This window comes from Mus pahari, chromosome 2 (assembly GCF_900095145.1).
Source record: "Mus pahari chromosome 2, PAHARI_EIJ_v1.1, whole genome shotgun sequence".
Taxonomy (NCBI): domain Eukaryota; kingdom Metazoa; phylum Chordata; class Mammalia; order Rodentia; family Muridae; genus Mus; species Mus pahari.
This window is the reverse complement of record NC_034591.1, coordinates 140,183,546-140,203,028: the sequence shown is the minus strand read 5'-3', so window position 1 is coordinate 140,203,028 and position 19,483 is coordinate 140,183,546. Positions and strand designations below refer to the sequence as shown.

General features: G+C 48.7%; 1 protein-coding gene across 2 annotated transcripts; it reads right to left on the bottom strand.

The window, feature by feature from the left end:
- Positions 1-4,313: 4,313 nt before the first annotated feature.
- Positions 4,314-19,081, bottom strand: Lpar5 (lysophosphatidic acid receptor 5). Of its 2 annotated transcripts, none has more exons than XM_021191517.2 (2): positions 19,066-19,081; positions 4,314-5,696 (listed from the first exon to the last, which is right to left on the bottom strand). In XM_021191517.2, exon 2 carries the CDS (start codon positions 5,477-5,479, stop codon positions 4,361-4,363), a length of 1,119 nt encoding a protein of 372 aa, XP_021047176.1. In that variant the 5' UTR covers positions 5,480-5,696; positions 19,066-19,081; the 3' UTR covers positions 4,314-4,360. The 2 variants fall into 2 exon arrangements, with proteins under 2 accessions (XP_021047176.1, XP_021047175.1); XM_021191516.2 differs by lacking the exon at positions 19,066-19,081 and adding an exon at positions 15,711-15,722.
- Positions 19,082-19,483: the final 402 nt, after the last annotated feature.

The following is a 19,483-nucleotide window of genomic DNA, read 5'->3' as shown; positions in this document are numbered from 1 at the left end:
TGTGAGCCACCACGTGGTTGCTGGGATTTGAACTCGGGTCCTTCGGAAGAGCAGTCGGGTGCTCTTACCCACTGAGCCATCTCACCTGCCCCCTCATTCTTCTTCTTGAGACAAGATTTCTCTGTGTGGCCCCGACTGTCCTGGAACTTGTTCTGCAAATCAGTCTGGCCTTGCCGCAACTCCACGTCTCTAGGTTAAAGGTGTGCACCACCGCCCGTCTGGCTTGGGCTTTTTCTTTATTGTTCAGGCTGCCCTTGAATTCCAAATCCTCCTGCTGTCGACCCCAGAGTAGTTTAGGACTACAGGTGTCTGTCACAATACTTCAGCCATCAGAACAATAGTTCCTTACGGGGGCGGGAGCAGGGATATTTCGTTTTAACGCCATAATGCTTTTTTTTCCATACTGGAGATCGAACCCAAGACAGCCAACATGGTTGGTAAGAACTGTTCGCAACCCTCTGTTTATTTTGAGACAGTCTTGCTGACCTTGAACAAAAGATCCTCCTGCTTCAGCCTCCTGAGTTAACCAATGCTCTTATTTTCACCTAAGATTTTCTCTTCTTCCTCTTTGGAGATAAATGGGGCAGGCCCAGAGCACGTGAGTGTAGGGGGCGGGGCTCTGGGTTTCTCCCTTCTGCCCGCTTCTTGCTTCAAGAGGCACTTTGTGAAAATGGCAGACTCTTTAGCCCTGCATGGCCTGTTGCTCGTCGGGTGCTATTCGTTTCCTCCGCCTTCAGTGCCATTCTCGAGGTGATGAAATGTGTGGAAACCGTTCTGAGCGCCTCCATCTGCGTCTCCCGAGGGCCTGACCACACTTCTCCCTGTCACGGTCACTCCCACCCCACTTTCCCTTCTTGACTCTCCCTACCTGATTCCCTACAGTTCTATCCTACAAGCATGTCTTCGAACCTTGCTGGGCAAATTTCGGGGGCTTCGTTAACTGCCAGCACCTTCTTCTGCTTTCCCTTATCGTCGGTCTTCCGGTATGGACATAGTTCACCTGTGCTGTGGTCGCTATTGGATAATCAAGTACTTCACAAGATCTGACTGTTTAGTCAGCGAGTCTTTATTGAGTATTAACTCTGTACCAATCCTTGTTCTAGATGACGGTAAATACATCAATGAACCAACCAAACAAAAATCCTTGCATCCCCTCCCCCATGGGGCTTACTTACATACTACCTAGGGAGGTGGAGGAAGACAGAAATACATACAAAAATTAGAATAAGTTATATGATCTGTTAGGTTTTAATTGTTCTGAAATTCACTCAAGACCTGTACCTAAAAGAGCTCAATTATCTTTACTTTTCCTAAAAGTAGCCCTGACAAGCCCCCAACTCACAGAGATCCACCTGCCTCTGCCTCCCAATGCTGGGGTTAAAGGTGTGTGATGCCACCTCGTAGTTCAACCTTTTTTCCAATGTATTTGTTTATCTAGTTTTTTTGTGCTAAAGATCATACCTAGGCACTTGCAAATGCTGGCCTCCGAGGCGTGGGTCTCCAGCCTTAGTGTCTACAGAGCTGGGATTACAGGCATGCACACCAGACTCAGATCCCTCAAGCTGTTTTTGTCTCTCTTTTGAGAAGAGGGTCTCACCATGTGGTGTGGCTGGCCTGGCTATGTAAACCACTCTGGCCTTGAACTCACAGAGATCTGCCTGCCTCTGCCTGCTAAGCACTGGGATTAGAAGCACGGGCCACCACAGCTGGGAACAACCATGTGGTTGCTGGGAATTGAACTCAGGACCTTTGGAAGAGCAGTCTGTGCTCTTAACCACTGAGCAATCTCTCTAACCCCATCTGGGAACTTTTTTGAGACTGTCTTATGTATCCCAGAACTCAATATATAGCTAAAGATAATGTAGAACTTCTGTTCTTCCTGTCTTTGACTTTCTCGCCCGCCCCCTCTCTTTCTTCCTGACAGTCTATGTAGCCATGGCTGTCTGAACTCTCTGTGTAGACGAGGCTGGCCTCACCTCTGAAACTGACAGAGAACGTCCTACCTCCACCAGCACAGTGCTGGGGTTAATAGCGTGTGCCACTTCTTGGGTGCTGGAATGATACAATACCAGGCCAGGCTTGGTATCAAACCCAGGGCTTTATGCAGGCAAGGCAAACACTCCACCAACTGAGCTACAACCACAGACCACACACACACACACACACACACACACACACACACACACACACACACCTTTTGAAAATTCTGTTGAACTCGGCTCCTGTAGTGCCGTTCTGACATCCTGCCTCAGAGGTGGGCGCTCATATTCTCCAGCCAAGAAGAGCACAGACCTTGAGTCCTGAGGGAGAGAGGTGTTTGGGACAGATGCTAACAGCATCTTTAAAGCATCTGGTGGTAAGGGTCTGACCTCTAAGCATTTGGACTGAGGCCCATCACTGAGGGATGGGAGTTACTTCCCTAGTTTGGCCACCAGGGGTCATGTTACCCCTGCAAATTACCAACAGATACAAAAGGCCCAAATCTTAACTAAAACAGAAGCATTTGGGGAAATCTCTCTGTATAGTGAGACACAGGGGTATAGTGCATATAGGACATATACATGACATCAGTTCTCAATGTCAGGGTCTAAAAATGTCACAGCACCAACTCTGCAGCCCTGCCCACCACCCAATCCTACTTGGATAAAGAGGGAAGAAAACCATTTTGCTATCCTGCTAAGACAGGCTCCTCCTCCCGCCCTTCCATCTCCCCCTCCTTCCTTGTACACGCTTCTCTCCTGGTCGACGTTGTTCTCCAGAAACATTCCACCCTGGCCCTGAGGATTTGGTCCTCCAGAGAGCCTTAAGGACCACAATGAGCAGGGTGATCAGGCCCTCTTCTATAGTCATACGTCCTAGAGGAAGTTAGATGTGAACTCTAATACTTTAGAATAAACAATCTCAAAGTGTAATCCAGAGACCGGCTCTTTGAGGAAGTCTGAGGTCAAGTCTATATTCATAATGCTAGCATGCCCCGTATCCGTCCATGTTCATCCTCTCCCGGGTGCATAGGGAAGCTTCCAGGGCTTCACGGAATGTGATGACATTCCTGCTCTCACAGATAAATGGAAATGTGTGCTTTTGTATTTCCATGTCTCAGAAACATGTCAGCTTTAATTAATAACATGGTGAGCATCATAAGAAAAAGAGAAGAACAAAAGCTCTTTCGGCTCCCTCATTCCTTGCAGGAAGGGATTTGAGGCCAAACAGTGTGAGGACTGACGTTTGACAGCAAAAATGGTAAAGGTCAGAGGAGAAGAGGGAAGAGAGGAGGGTGGGGGAGGGAGGGAGAGGGAGGAGGCCCAGGATGGGGGATGGAGAGGATGAGTTAAGAGGACAGAGAAGCAAAGTGTGGTGGCCATGTAGAGAGAGCGGTTTTCAAAAGATAAAAATTCCATAAAATACTGACTGCCGCTGGGCTTGTGACCCCAGCACGTAGGAAACGCTGAAACCGAAGGCTCACCAGCATGCTGGGCACACCTCTCCTCTCAGCACTCAGGAGGCAGAGGCAGGCAGGTGGATCTCTGTGAGTTTGAGGCCAGCCTGGTCTACACCAGTGGATAACCTGGATAACCAGGGTTGTTACACAGACAAACCCAAACCCTGTCTTGAAAAAACAAAAACAAAACAAAACAAAAAAGACCAAACTCTGTCTTAGTGGCAGACAGCTTTAATCCCAGCATTTAGGAGACAGAGGCCAGCAGATCTCTGTGAGTTCAAGGCCAGCCTAGTGTAGAGAATGAGTTCCAGGACATCAAGAACTACATACTGGGACTCTTGCCTTGAAAACAGAACAAAACAAAAAGGAGTTCAAGGCCAGGCTCCTTGAGAGGCAGGGAGAGGAGAAGAAAGGGGGAGGGAGAGAGGGAAGTGAGACTGAATATTAAAGACCTAGGATGGAAGAGGCCCGAGAGCTGTAGAAGGATGACCTAGAAAAGATACCAAAGAACTAGCAAATGAGAGGGACTCCACACATGGCTCTGCCCTGCCCAACCACCGCATGCCAGGTGTCAAGTCTAAGGTGTTACAAGTCTAGAAATGGGTCAGAACTATTTGGTCCATAGTAAATAAACCTTTGTGTTACACCTTCCACCTGAGCAGGGAAAGTCAAGGCTGGTGGCACAGTGGCCATCGCCCTTGAGTAAGCGCAGAAGCCAACGGGTAGAGCTGGGATACAGTATAGTGGGAATGTGCTGGCCCAGCACGTGCGCGCTGTGGGTTCTCGGTTCCACCACCAGCCCAGAGGTTTACTTTTGAAGATGACAGATGAGTGTCTGTGTAGTTGATTCACCAAGGTCACCAGATCTTTAGCTCTCAGGATGATGACCTAAATCTAGGTAGACACTAAGACTGCGTCCTCTCAGAGAGCCGAATCCTGGGGGCATTTGTCCGGGGGTGTACCCAGAGTGGCAGGCTGGAGTAGAACCTGACTTGTGGCATCCTGCCCAGTGTTTTGGGTGCTTTCTGAGGGTAGTTCGGTGAGCATACCTCTAGCCCCATTGGTAGCCAAAGGCCTGGTATGGAGCGGGGCGCCCAGGTTGCGAAGGGTGTTACGGAAACCCTCGGCACTGAAGTAGTAAACCAGCGGATCCAGCACGCAGTTGGCGCTGGCCAGCAGCACCATTATCATCAGCACCCCGCGCACCTGATCACGGTCCTGAAAGCTGTTCTCCACCAGGTTGGCCCGTAGCAACCCATATACCGCCAGCGTGGAGTTGTAGGGCACGAAGCACAGCAGGAAGATGATGAGGTTGGCCAGCAGGAGGCGCACGGTCTTCCGTCGCCGCTGGCTCTGAGTGGCGTCGGGCTTTGCCAGTGTCCAGAAGACCCTGCCCGACGAATAGACGACAGCCGCCAGGGGCAGCAGAAAGCCCAGTATCTCGGCCAGCAGCAGGAGCGGCAGCAGCCTGCTCTTCCACAGTTCATCGCTGAAGCTCTCGAAGCACAGGCGCACGGTGATGTTCTCATACTTGCAGGTGGACGGGCTGTGCACGCGGGCGGCGGGCACGGCGAACAGCAGGATGAGAGCCCACACGCCCAGGCAGAGCCGCCGTGCCACCAGGGGCCGCCGTAGGTGGCGCAGTCTCAGCGGGTGCACGATGGCCGCATAGCGGTCCACATTGATGAGCATCAGAAAGAGACAGCTGCCGTACATGTTCATCTGGAAGATGGCGCCCGACGTCTGGCACAGGAAGCCTGGAAAGGGCCAGTGGTGCCGTGCATAGTAGGAGAGGCGCAGGGGAAGTGACAGGGTGAAGAGCAAGTCGCTGGCTGCCAGGTTGCACATGTACACGCTCACCACCGAGTGTACGCGCAGTACACGCAGGAAGACCCAGAGAGCCAGAGCGTTGAGAGGGAGACCAGTCGCCAACACCAGGCTGTAGACCACCATATGCAAACGATGTGTACCTCGATAGTCAGGGCACTGGAGCACAGAACTGTTGGTAGAAGAGGCATTGACTGAAGAATTGGCAAACATCGCGTCCAGGTGGGACGAGAAACTAGTCTGGGGCGCAGTAGGGAACACCAAGGTCAGAGCATGGCTTTCACCTCCAGGGTGGTAGCCTGGTGGCAACACAGACTCTATCCCCAGGCAAGCAGAGGCAAGACATGGGCACGTGGGCTGTGACCTCAGGGGCTGATGACTGGCCAAGGCTGGAAGCCCTTGGTGCTGCAACTTCTTCAGCGGTGGAGACCTGGAGTGGGGAGACAAATCAAAAGTCAAGCTATGAGAAACAGAACCTAAACACTTAGCCGACCACTAGCCTCTCTCGAGTCCTTTCCTGGCCTCAAAGGCTCTTCAGGCCATCTTTCCCCATCCGTAACAAGCAGGATGGTATTTTATAGTTCCTCTCTATCCTACAGCGTCATGCCCAGGTCCTGCCGTCAAGGGTCCCAGGCAGGCCATATGCACGAGTCCTGGCTTTGCCACTTGGCTACCTTGTGGCCTCAGAAGATTTGCTCTGAATTTCATTTTCCTTATCTAGGCGTGTGGGAAGGCGTGTGTGAGTTCGCATCTATTTCAAGACGTTGATGAGCCGGGCGTGTTGGCGCACGCCTTTAATCCCAGCATTTGGGAGGCAGAGGCCAGCCTGGTCTACAAAGTGAGTTCCAGGACAGCCAGGGATATACAGAGAAACCCTGTCTTGAAAAACCAAAAAAAAAAAAAAAAAAAAAAAAAAGACGTTGATGAAGATGTTTCAACTGCTGTTCTTACAACCGGCCGGCCTGCCTTCCCATAAATGTTTACTGACTCCTTAGAAGGTTCCAGCCTATCCAGTCAGGATCAAAACAAAGGCCTTGTCCCTCCCACCAGCTTCACCTTCCATTAGAGGAAGACTAACAACAAACACAGCAAATAGGTCTGACTGGGGAAGGCTGAGGAGCTCTCCCTCTCTGCCCAGGGTGGGTCTGCGGCCTTATCTAAGGAATAAAGTTCAGGCGCTCAAGTCCAGTCCAGTTCATCCAGTCCAGTTCATCCTACTCACCTTCTCCCTTGTGGGCTGGGTTTGCTTAGAGGGACCCAGCTGCTACATTCAGCTTGAGTGACCTAACCCTCCATCTCCTCACCTATAAAATGAGAATGTACCACCGGTGTGATTCCAAGGCACTTACCATCAGGCTTGGCCAGAGGCACATTAAGAACACTTTAGCCTTCCTGTTAGAAAGGTTCTGGGAGGCCTCAAGGCAGTGATTCTCAGCTTTCCTAATGCTGTGACTCTTTAATACAGTTCCTCAGGTTGTGGTGACCGCACCACCATAAAATTTTATTGCTACTTCCTAATTGTAAGTTTTGCTACTGTTATGAATCATAATGTAAATACGTGCTGTGCAGGACATCTGAGATGCAACGGGGGTCTAGACCCACCGGTTGAGAACCACTGCCTTGGTGTCTCCTGCATCAACCCTCCTTACTAAACCATGGGGCACTCACTACAAGAAATCAGTTGGCATCTGAGGACAGCAAAGAGGTAGACAAGCCACAGCGTGCAGGAAGTCATGCAGGGGCCACCTCTCTAGCCCCGCCTCACACGCACAATTTGTGTATATGTTAGGGTGAATATAACTTAACCTTTGCCATCTTTTTTTTTTTTTTTTTTTGGTTTTTTGAGACAGGGTTTCTCTGTACAGCCCTGGCTGTCCTGGAACTCACTTTGTAGACTTGTAGACCAGGCTGGCCTCGAACTCAGAAATCCGCCTGCCTCTGCCTCCCAAGTGCTGGGATTAAAGGCGTGCGCCACCACGCCCGGCCTTTGCTATCTTTTTTTAGACATAGTCTCATATAACCTAGGTTGGTATGAAACTAGCTATGGAGTTGACGTTGGCCTTGAACTCCTGAACCTCCTGTCCTAACCTCCCAAGCTCTAGGATTACATCCTCAGCTCTGTCTTTACTTTTTTCTTCTTAAGACACAGTCTGACCACGCTGCTCAGGCTGGCTGGTCCCATTTCCAGAGTTGCTGTGATCTTTGTCTCAGTGGGGATGGGGGGATGCAGGGATGTGGGGGGATGCAGGGATGCGGGGATGGGGGATGCGGGGATGCAGGTGTCTCCTCTAACATCATTTTTTCTTGTTTTAATTTTAAGAGATATTTTGTTTTAAAAGACTTATTCTTTTTAATTTTATGTTTATGAGTATTTTGCGTGAATGTATGGTGCCTTTGGAGGCCAGAAGAGGGCATCTAATGACTTGGAACTGGAGTCACAGAGCATGAGAGCAGCCATGTGGGTGCTAGCAACTGAACCCACGTCCTCTGCAAGAGCAACAACAAGCGCTCTTAACTCTGACCTATTTCTTTTGTTGTTGTTGTTGCTGTTGTTTTGCTTGTTTGGTATTTTTCAGTACAGTGTTTCTCTGTGTAGATCTGGCTACCCTGAAGCAGAATCTCTCAGAGTAGCCCTATCTGGTCTGGAACTCAGTATGTAGACCAGGCTGGTCTCAAACTCAAAGAGATCCTCCTGCCTCTGCACCCCGAGTGCTAGGACGAAAGGTGTGCACCCAGCTTTCCCAGACTTCATTATTATTGTTTTAATTATGTATATTTGTGTATCTGGGTATGGGTTTGTGGCATGGGTACAGTGCCTGAGGTCAGAATCCAGGATCCCCTGGAGCTGGAGTTACCGACACACCAGACACAGACACTGCGTTCTCTGGGAGAGCAGCAAGTGCTCTTGGCTGCTGAGCCATCCCTCTAGCCCCTTATATAATTTTTAAATAGTCTAATAACTCCATACCATTAATACACAATTCTCTCCACAAATAGTGTCCAGAAATAGAATTTTCCATTATGTCAGTGCACACTTGTGAAGCAGTACTGCTTGTAGCACCCCTCCCCCATCCTCTGGTAATCTCTTTTCTACGGTCTATCTCTGATGTCTGTTCTGGATGCCTCAGAGGGATGGAGTGATAGTGTCTGTCCAGTGTCTGCCTTATTTCCCTTAGCAGCCTGTTTCCAAGACCCACTCTTCCTTCCATCCATCTTTCTACTCATCTACTCATATTGTAATGTGTGAATTTTTTTCAGTGCTGGTAAGGGGTGGAACCCAGAGCCTTATAAACCCTAAGTACGTTCATATGTGATGGTGCACACCTGCAATCTAGCATTTGGAAGCTGAGGCAGGAGGAACAGGAATTCACAGTCATCTTCTCCTACATAGAAGTTCGAGGCCAGTCTGAACTACATGAGACCCTGTCTCAAAGAGGCAGACTAATGCTAAGCTTGCTCTCCCCCACCAGCTACAAACCCAGCCTGTGTGACAGAACGTGTACATGACACTTTATTTAGCACTCACCTCCAAGTAGACATGGGCTATGTCTGTTTGACCGTTGAATGATACTGCTGTGGGCATAGGTATCCACATGGCATCTTAGGGAAAGGAGCTGCCTCCGATTTTGAGACATTCTCTCCAAAATACTAATCTAGGACTGGAGAGATGGCTCAGAAGTTAAGAGCACTGTCTGCTCTTCTCGAGTTCAATTCCCAGCACCCACATGGCAGCTCATATAACTATATAACCATGTAACTATATCTATCTATCTATCTATCTATCTATCTATCTATCTATCTATCTATCTTCCCATGGGATCCCGTGCTGTCTGGTGTACAGATGAACATGCAGATAAAACACTAAACATACATAAGCAAAGAGCTAATTCCTTTCAGAAGAGCAGTGGGATGGCTCAGTGGGCAGAAGAACCCGTCCCCAGGCCTGACTGCCTGAGTGAGATTCTAGGGTCCCATAAATTGGCAGGAGAGAACCAACTCTTGAGAGTTGTCATCTGACCTACCCATGTCCAGTGACACATGCATGTCTATATACATACATAAAATAAAAGTTATCTATTAAAAGGCTCCTTTAATTCCAGCACTCAGGAAGCAGAGGCAGGAGAATCTCTGTGAGTTCCAGGCCAGCCTGGTCTACAGAGCCAGTACCAGGACAGCCACATCTATACAGAGAAACCCTGCCTTCTCCCCCCGCCTTGGTTTTTTGAGACAGAGTTTTTCTGTGTAGCCCTGGCTGTCCTGGAACTCACTCTGTAGACCAGGCTGGCCTTGAACTCAGAAATTCGCCTGCCTCTGCCTCCAGAGTGCTGGGATTAAAGGCATGCACCACCACTGCCCAGCAAGAAACCCTGTCTTGAAAATAAATAGCGGGATGTAGTGGTGCACAGCCAGGACTATACAGAGAAACCCTGTCTCAAAAAACCAAAAAAAGAAAAGAAAAGAAAAAAGAAAGAAAAAGAAAATAAATAATGGGCTGGAGAGATGGCTCAGTGGTTAAGAGCACTGACTGCTCCCCAAGAGGTTCTGAGTTCAATTCCCAGCAACCACATGGTGGCTCACAACCATCTGAGATGGGATCCAGTGCCTTCTTCTGGTGTGTCTGAAGACAGCTACAGTATACTCATATAAAATAAATAAATCTTAATAAATAAATAAATAAATAAGTAAAGGCACTATTGAAATTCTTGCACTAGGACATGGCTTTGGCTCAGTGATAAACTTCTTGCTCACTTAGTCAAAGCCCTGGGTTTTATTTCCAGCATCTCAATAAATAAATTAGCTCATGGAACTAAGTGGTAAGCTTGACTGTATCAAATTTATGGGGGGGGGGGTTGTTCTTCCTCTAGCAACCAGCTTCTCAAGATTTATAGCAAGCATAGCAAAATAGTTAAAATGGAATAAATATTCCCTCCATAAAATACCAATTTAGATAATGGAACTACAGTCAGCCCTCCCTCCATGGGTGGGTTCCTTGTGTTCAATATTTGTCCAACCAACCTCAATCAAAACAGATGTTTTTTTGTAATTTGCATCTGGCCAGGCATGGTGGTACACTTGGTAGGCAGATGCAGGATCTCTGTGAGTTTGAACCAAGCCCATCTACATAGCAAGTTCCAGACGAGCCAAAGCTATTTGAAAGGCTAAAAAGCGGGGGCTAGAGAAATGGCTCTGTGGTTGAGAGCACTTGCGGCTCTTGCAGAGGATGTGGGTTCCAGCACCCACATAATGGGATTAGAACTCCACTCTCAGGGGATCCAGTGCCCTCTTCAGATGTCCATGGATACCCTCTACACACACGGTACACATACGTGCATGCAAGCAAAGCACATACAAATTAAGGAGAGAATGTTGCATCTGAGCTTGACATGGTGACCCTGCCTGCCTGTAATCACAGCAGTTGAAGGGCAGAGGCCAGCCTGGGCTACATGGGACCCTGACTCAACAAAAGGCCGGCTGTGATGCTTCACACCTGCATTCCCAGCACTTAGGACGATGCCTGGAGTTCAGTCTAGGTTACAGATAGAGACTGTCTGGAAACCACAGCAGCCAGACAGACAGATTATACCCAGCTGCTTAGGATGCTGAGGTAGGATTATCCCTTGAACCCAGCATGCCAAAAACAGCCTGGGAAACACAACAGTACCCCCCATCTCAAAAGAAAAAAAAAGAGCATCTATCTTGAATACACATACAGATGTTTTTCTTGTCAGTATTCCCTCAGAAAGTACAGTATGGATCCTATTTACAAGGTCTGGCAGAACTCGGGAAACTGAGGCACAAAAATCCCAAACTCAACTTCAGCCTGAGCCAAGGAGGGAGACACTATAGTGGTGAATTCAAGGCCAGACTGGTCTACACAGCAAGTTCCAGGACAGTAGGGCTACATACCAAGACCCTGTCTAAAACAAAACAACAATGAAAACAACAAACAACCCTTTTTAAAAAGACACTTAAGGGTCCAGTGAAGAGCACTCTCTGCTCTTCTCAAGGCCCCGAGTTCAACTCCCAGCAACCACGTGGTGGCTCACAACCATCTGTAATGGGATCTTATGGCATGCAGATATATATACAAATAGAACACATATGTGTATAAAATAAATTAATAAAATCTTAAAAAAAAAAAAAGTACTCCATGCTTTTCAAGAGGACCTGGGTTCAATTCCCAGCACCTATATGGCAGACCACAACTGTCTGTCACTCTAGTTCCAAGGTATCCAGTGCCCTTTCTGTCTTCCATGGGCACTGCACACATATGGTGCACAGTCATACAGGCAGGCAAAACACCCCTACATATATCCCTATACATAAAATAAAACTGAATCTTTTGTTTGTTTGTTTGTTTGAGACAGGGTTTCTCTGTGTAGCCCTGGCTGTCCTGGAACTCACTTTGTAGACCAGGCTGGCCTCAAACTCAAAAATCTGCCTGCCTCTGCCTCTGGAGTGCTGGGAAAACTGAATCTTAAAAAAAAAAAAAAAAAAAAAAGCAGGGCATGAGGCACAGGCTTGTAATTCCAGAGGTTGAGTGAGGCAGGACAATAGACTGGGCTTCTATAGTGAAACCCTTCTTTAAAACACAAACATGGTAGGATGGCTTAGTGTACATCAACATGAACACACACACACACACACACACACACACACAGAGAGAGAGAGAGAGAGAGAGAGAGAGAGAGAGAGAGAGAGAGAGAAAATGGAATAAAGACAACAAAAAAAATCTGTTTGCACTGTATTTTAGAGGTTATAAGCAACCTAGAGATAGATGATTTGGGTGGAGACAAGGATGACACAAGGTCTCAAGTGACCTACTAAACTCCCCTAAAATGAAGCTGCCAAGGGTGGCCTTGAACCCTGCTCCTCCAGCCTCCATCTCCCTGTGCTGGGATTACTGGTAGGTAGAACCTGGCTTGGGCTCAAAGCCTTAAGACATATAGGGCAATATATGTAGGATTTATTGCCTCCAGGAATTTTGGCATCTGAAGGGGTCTGGGAACCAATTCAGCACAGACATGGGGAGACACTAGTACCAAATAAGATGTATGCAACACTCAAAGCAAAGATGTCACTGCTCACCCCAAGTTCCTCTGCCGCACTTAGAGCAAGGCAGCAGGTTCTGCACATACCTCGTGTTTTCAGGCCTCTTTGCGGCCAGCATTTCTTCAACCTGGAATGTTCTTTCTGCCACTCCTCACCTGGCAAACCCAGTCATTTTCCACGAGGCTTGTGACCCTGGCTCTGTCTTCCCCAGAAGGGCAGGAGTACAGATACCTCAGCTGTTCCTATAGCCATGGTGACAGCTCCTTCTTAGCCCCTCTCATTAGACTCTGAGCCCTGTAAGGAGTTAGCTTCAGAAGGTGACTCATTCATCTTTGTGACCTTAGCATCTGCACCAGTACCAGTGTGGAGTGTGAAGTGACAGCTGTCCATCACACTACCCCAGCCACGCTAGGCTACACGTGTGGTCTCTAATCCTTCCCACCGTGCTTTGAGGCAGGTGTTTATTGCCATTGTTATAGGAAAGCAAAGCAAGAGAGCCGCTCCCTGGGGGATGAAGTCGGGACCCAAATCTAGGACTGCCTAGCTCCAAAGTCCACACGGTACATTGCTGCTCCCAACAAAAATGAATAGGAGGGCTTGTGGGTGGGAGCCACACAGGGCACCTGATCTTTTAGAATTGCCCCTATGAAATCTATGCCCATGGGCTGCTTGGTTCACTTCCTCGTTTGTCTTATTGAACTACATTACCATAACCCACTTCCTTTTAAATCCCTTCAGAGCACTGGCAGCAAACACCTGCCCCTCTTTCACACACACACACACACACACACACACACACACACACACACACACACACACACACCTTCTCACAGTGTTCCCTCTAAGTACTTAAGCACTTAAGCAAGGAGCTGTAGTGCATTCCCGAAGTCCCAGAGACTCTGGAGTCTGAGATAGGAGGAGCCTGGCAGTGAGGGCCAGCCTGAGCCATAAGGGACACCTGGTTTCAAAAGGGGAAAGGTCTTTTAGCTTGGCGCATTTAAGTGCTTTTAACCCATTAGCTGCTTTTTTTTTTTTTTTTTAAGATTTATTTATTTATTATATGTAACTACACTGTAGCTGTCTTCAGACACTCCAGAAGAGGGCATCAGATCTTGTTACGGATGGTTATGAGCCACCATGTGGTTGCTGGGATTTGAACTCCGGACCTTTGGAAGAGCAGTCGGATGCTCTTACCCACTGAGCCATCTCACCAGCCCCCATTAGCTGTTTTGTGTATTTTATTCATTCCCTTAACTAGATGGTAAAGCCCTAAGGTGAAGATCACAGTCTTAGACATACACCAGACCCTGCACTTAGGTCCCCTGAGGGAATCTCTTGGGTCACTTGGAAGGAAAATGGTTTCTATCCAACAAATGATCAGCCCATTCATTCTCTGTCTTCCTGGAGCCACCTAAGCGTTTACCACACCTCTCCGCCTCTGCTCAATTACTGATTCATAGGACAGCAGGCCTCTGGAACACACTCGCACTACAGTTTCAGTAAGGGGGCTGGAGAGATGGCAGGAAAGAGCTGGCACAGCCCCTGCAGAGAGCTGGAGTTCACTTCCTGGCACTCAGGCATCCAGCTCCAGGGACTCCAGCACCTCTCTCCGGTCCCCTTGGGCACCTGAACAGACCCACAGACAGAAAGACACATGCATAGCATTATTTTTAAAAAAGTAATGGGACTAGAGAGATGGCTCAGCTGTTCTTAGCAGTGGATTGCTCTTCCAAGAGACCAGGGTTCAATTTCTAGCACCCACATGGAAGCTCACAATTGTCTATAACCCCAGGTCCAAGGGATCTGACACCCTCACACAGACATGCATGCTGGCAAAACACCAATGCATAGAAAATAATAAATATTTTTTTTCCAAAATTTATTTTTTAGATAGTCTTTTTAAAAAATATTTACTTATTATTATATCTAAGTACACTATAGCTGTCTTCAGATCACTGGAGCTGCACCAGAAGAGGGCATCAGATCTCAATTCGGATGGTTGTGAGCCACCATGTGGTTGCTGGGATTTGAACTCAGGACCTTTGGAAAAGCAGTCGGTTCTCTTAACCGCTGAGCCATCTCTCCAGTCCTAGATAGTCTCCCCCCCACCCCCCAAGACAGGGTTTCTCTGTGTAGCCCTGGCTGTCCTGGAACTCACTCTGTAGACCAGGCTGACCTCCAACTCAGAAATCCTCCTGCTTATGTCTCCCAAGTGCTGGGGTTAAAAGTATGCACCACCACTGCCCGTCTTCCAAAATTTATTTTTGAAAACAGTTTATAAGCAAAAAAGCAAGATCTTATCATTTTTTAACCCTTCCTTGTAAAATCAATAACTCCTTGCAATTAGGAAGCGCATTCTAGACCCTGAGTGAGTGCAGGAATGCATTCTTTTCCAAGAATGTCAAGCCTTTCTGTTAAAAAAAAAAAAACAAGTTATGAGGACTAAGCAGACAAAAATGGACTCTTTGAGCGCTACTTAAAGGTGAATCTCGGGATCCCCTAGCAAAGGAAATGGTGATGGTCTCATTATCCTATTCCAAAGAGAAGGTTTGGGGTTTCTTTACAATGGAGCCTGTTTGTGAAAAATCAACCTCTTTCCAGCAGAAAGGCCAAGCCCCTCCCTCCAGGCCCCTCCTCCCCCTGGCCCCTCCTCCCTCCTGGCCCCTTACCCGTTCCCCTCCTTCCCTGAGCTCTGGGCTTCTGGCTCTGGAGCTGTGTGGGCCCAGTGCCAGGCCAGATGGCAAGGACAGGAAAAACTGCCAAAGAGGAGGCAAACAGCAAATGAAAGGCGGGGTTTAGGTATGGAAGAGAGGTACCATGGACCCTCTCCCCAGTTCTGCCTTGAAGAAGAGGCCAGGTTTTGGGGAAGAAGGGAAAAAAAAAAAATCAAGTAGCTGCTGCCTCCAGAAAGAAGAAACACTGGGGTTTCACTTCACCAGCTAGGAGGAGGGCCAGGGGGATCCACATAGGCCTAGTAACATGGACAAAGATTTCACATAAGCACACCACGGTGGCACACAGTTTCATGCATAGACACACAAAGGCATGCATACATTAGCATAAAAATCAGTGCCTGGGTACATGTACATGTGCAGAGCCACATGGGCCAGAGCAGAAAGAGTAACCCGGTCCCCTGCCTTAGGGAAAAATCTTACACAGATGTACATAGAACCAGGTCTTTCATCAGCACATGCTCATACAGAGAAATGCAAGACTATCTCAGGCCACAGGCACAGAAAGCCAAAGAAACCACAGACACCATAGAGGAACCAGAAGCATGAAGCTTTGCACACACACACACACACACACACACACCCCACGCCGAACCGATCGCTCAAGGCGTCTCTGTCTTTGGATTCCCATGTGCACATCTGGGGACTGTGTTCCTTACCTTCTTGGGACCTCTGGAATCTGTCCCGTTGCCCTCTGAGCTGGGCTGGGTGCTGCTCTAAACTGAGATAAGGGAGCGAGCAGGGCAGGGCTCCTTTCTACCACAGGCAGGAAGTAAGAACCAAATGTAAAGCAGGCAGGAGACTAACTCATGATCTGTCCTGCACACTGTTTCCCATGCTCTGCTCAATGGAGCCACCCTCCCCAGCATGCAGCCAATAAGGCCGACGATTGCTGCAAAGGACTCACAATAATGAAGACTTGAAGAGTCCGTCTGCCCACCACGGTCTCTGTGCCCCTCCTGCCTTCTTCACGGGGCCAAAATTCAGGTCTTTGTGCCCACGATGACCTGTGATATAGCCTCCGGTCTTTTCTTAGCCCAAACACAAGAAACACTTTCTAAGTGCCTAAGTGGCCAGTGGGCTCTTCCTCTGTTTCTGTTCGAGGGATGCTGAGCAGGTCCACCTTTCCCGACAGGCTCAGGTATAAGAATGACATCATACCCATCCGCTAAGCTCCCTATAGGGCCCCAGGGTGAGAACCAGGCCTTAGACTTGTCAGCTTTGTCCCAGCCTCAGGGGAGCTGGTATACACCTTTAATGCCAGCACCTGGGAGGCAGAAAGCTGAACATGGTAAGTTCCAGGCCTGGTCTCTCCACAGCCAAGTTCAGACCATGCAAGAAATCTATGTATACATAAAATAAAATGAAAAATAAATAAATAAATAAATAAATGCCTGCCCAGGGTCGTGGTGCAGATTTTTCTACATAGTGAGTTCAGGGCAGCAGAGTTAATTACATGGTAAGACCTTTTTTTGTTTGTTTTGTTTTGTTTTTCAAGACAGGGTTTCTCTGTGTAGCCCTGGCTGTCCTGGAACTCACTCTGTAGACCAGGCTGGCCTGGAACTCAGAAATCCGCCTGCCTCTGCCTCCCAAGTTCTGGTTTCAAAGGCGTGCGCCACCACTGCCCGGCATGGTAAGACTTTCTAAACAAAAAATGTGCTCTGGACCTCTCTTGCCACTCAGCTTCCCCTGAGATTGAGGGCCAAGGAAAGATGGAAGGTCTGTGCTCTGGGGAATCCAGAGTGAGGTTGCCCAGCCTAGAGTGAGAGAGAGTCTCTGGGGTCACCAGAAAGAGACTTCCAGTGTATGCCTCAGGTGGCAAAGATAACCATCCTGTGGTGTCTGCCCAGGTATCGCTGCTTAGTCATGGGGTCACCTTCCTGACCCCCTGGGCTTTCCTGCTCTCTGACCAAAATTCTGATTTCAGCCTCTCTGCCAGAGCCTTTCTCGCCCTGACTTCCAACATCACGCTCACCTCCCTGTCTCGCTCTTGCACACGCACAGTGACTCCCTTCCCTGCGTCTGGCCACCTCTCCCCAGTGAACCTTCCCTCTCAGTCGCCCACTTCTCTCTTGCTCCTTGAGACAGGGTTTCACAGATCTCTTGCTGACTTGGAATTCGTGACCAATCTCCTGCTTCAGGCTCCAGGCGTGCTGGGCATATATATGCTCATCCTTCAAAATGCCAGTGTGGGAAAGTGTCCCGGGGCTCAGTGGTTAGCTCCCCTGATGTGTAGCTGACAGCTTACCCACCCCTCTCTCCACCCTACCTTCCAAAGCTGGAAAAACAGGAAACAAAGTTCCAATCCCCCCTCCCCCCTGCAAAAAAACAGTCACTGCCATAGGTCCAGCTGAGTGCTGAGCTGTGCCCTGTGTGTGGCTTACCCTTGCTTCAGGCTTAACAGGTCCTGCCCACTCCGAATAATCTCCTGGAGCCTTTTAGGCTGGGTGACCTTACTCTGAACTTCTACCATACCACCGGCCTCAGAGGTCCACACCCTTTTATTTTTTTATGCTGGGGATGAACCCAGAGACTCATGCACACCAGGCAAATCAAATGCTTGGCCTCTCAGCTACATAAATATTCCCAACAGTTCCCCCCTTTTTTGCTGTCTCTTCCTTGGCTGCTATATTATTATTATTATTATTATTATTATTATTATTATTGTTGTTGTTGTTGTTGTTTATGCTTCTGGACAAAAAAAGGTGGGATACACACTGAGAACAGCAGGGTAGGAAGAACTAACCACATCAGACAGCACAGACTGAACTGACTGCTAGTTTGGGAATTGAGGGGGTCACTGTCACAGTTCCTCACCCCCAGCCCCCCAGGGCTATGACTTCAGTTTACCATTAGCGAAGAGTTCTGGAAACAGAAGTCTATGTGTCCCTTTCTTATTACTAAGCGCCCATAACCATAGGTGGTAGGCAGGCAGCGGCCTGCGCCGGCATGGCAAAAGTCCCAGACAGCCTTCCATGGATTCCCAAATATGCACAATGGCTCATTTCCTCTCCTAGTGGCTCATGAGCCATTCTGTCAAAGCCATGGGGACAGACAGATCATGCAGCCTGACACCCTTCTGTTACATATGAGCATTTCAGGTTGGGTCAGCGCTTCCTTGAGACCCATTAAAATATACCTGGAAGGGCAGGGTAGCTCAGTGGTAGCATGCTCCCTAGCATTCACACACGGGTTTAATCTCTAGCACAGCCTAAAATAGATTAAATAGATCTGAGCATCGTGGCTCACACATATAGTTTTAGCTAGTGGGAAAGCTGATAGGGCAGGGGGGTCCTTTAAGGTTAGGAGTTGAAGACCATCCTAGCATAAGGAGACCTTATTCATCCAAAAGGGTCGGGGAAATGGGATTCAGTTCAGCGGGTAGAGAGCTTGCCTAGCATGACTAGGTTTAACCTCAAGCACTTGAATAAACCTGATGCTTGTACCCTCAGGGCTCCAGGGAGAGGGTTCAGGAGTTCAAGGTCCTCCTTGGCTACGTACAGATTTTTGAGGCCAACCTGGGCTACATCTCAAAAAAAGGGGGGCCCTCAATAGTAGGGAAAGTGCTTATTAGCATATAGGGCATTCCATCCCCAGCACCAAATAACCAAATAAAACATACCTTGGTAGCCCCAGGAAGATGTCTTCCCCAGTACACTCTTTAGCTAATTTTACTCAGAGCAGCTCCATGTCTTCCAGAATAGGACCTGGCCCTGCAGGATGAGTAGGGTTGATGGGAACATACCTCAGGGTCAGCATGAAAACAGGAGTCTAAAGATTTAGGGCAAGACCCTAAGGTGGCCCACAGTGGGGCTTCAGCACGTCAGGTGTCTCGGGCATGTTGGCTGCCTCTTCAGGCTCCTATGGACAGATCTGTCCACATGGGGCAGCCCCGTTTGCCTTTTCACTGTATCTAAAAGGGTCTCCCAGAGCCTATGGCCCACTTACATTCTCCATCCTCACCAATGTCCCCCCACTTCTGGTGGTCCAGCCCCATTTGTCACCTCCCCATACCTGTGATCGGCTGCTCTTCCTCTGCCACTGCCCCAAGCCTGCTTCCGCTGACACTCTGGGCTGGGCTGGGCTGAGCTTCTCTGGTAGGACCTGCTCCTGGGCGGGGCCTGACACACCCACCTCACAGATCTCAGAACATCCCTCCCAGCTCCTGCACTCACCCAACCCCACAGAGTCAAAGAAGAGAAAAGTCTTGACCACAGATACCTTCACAAACAGGTCAGAGAAGAAAACTTTAAAAGCTGGGGAAAAGCCAACCTCAACCCCAGTCACCTCATTCTGCAACTACGGCTCCCAGATGTGCAGTTTCCGGGAACTCTCTGCGGCACACCCACCCACTGATACCTGATGACTAACACCCCCCCCCCCAGCACGATGTTCTCACCTGTCCCCTCCCTGCCTGTCTCTCTTCCTCTCT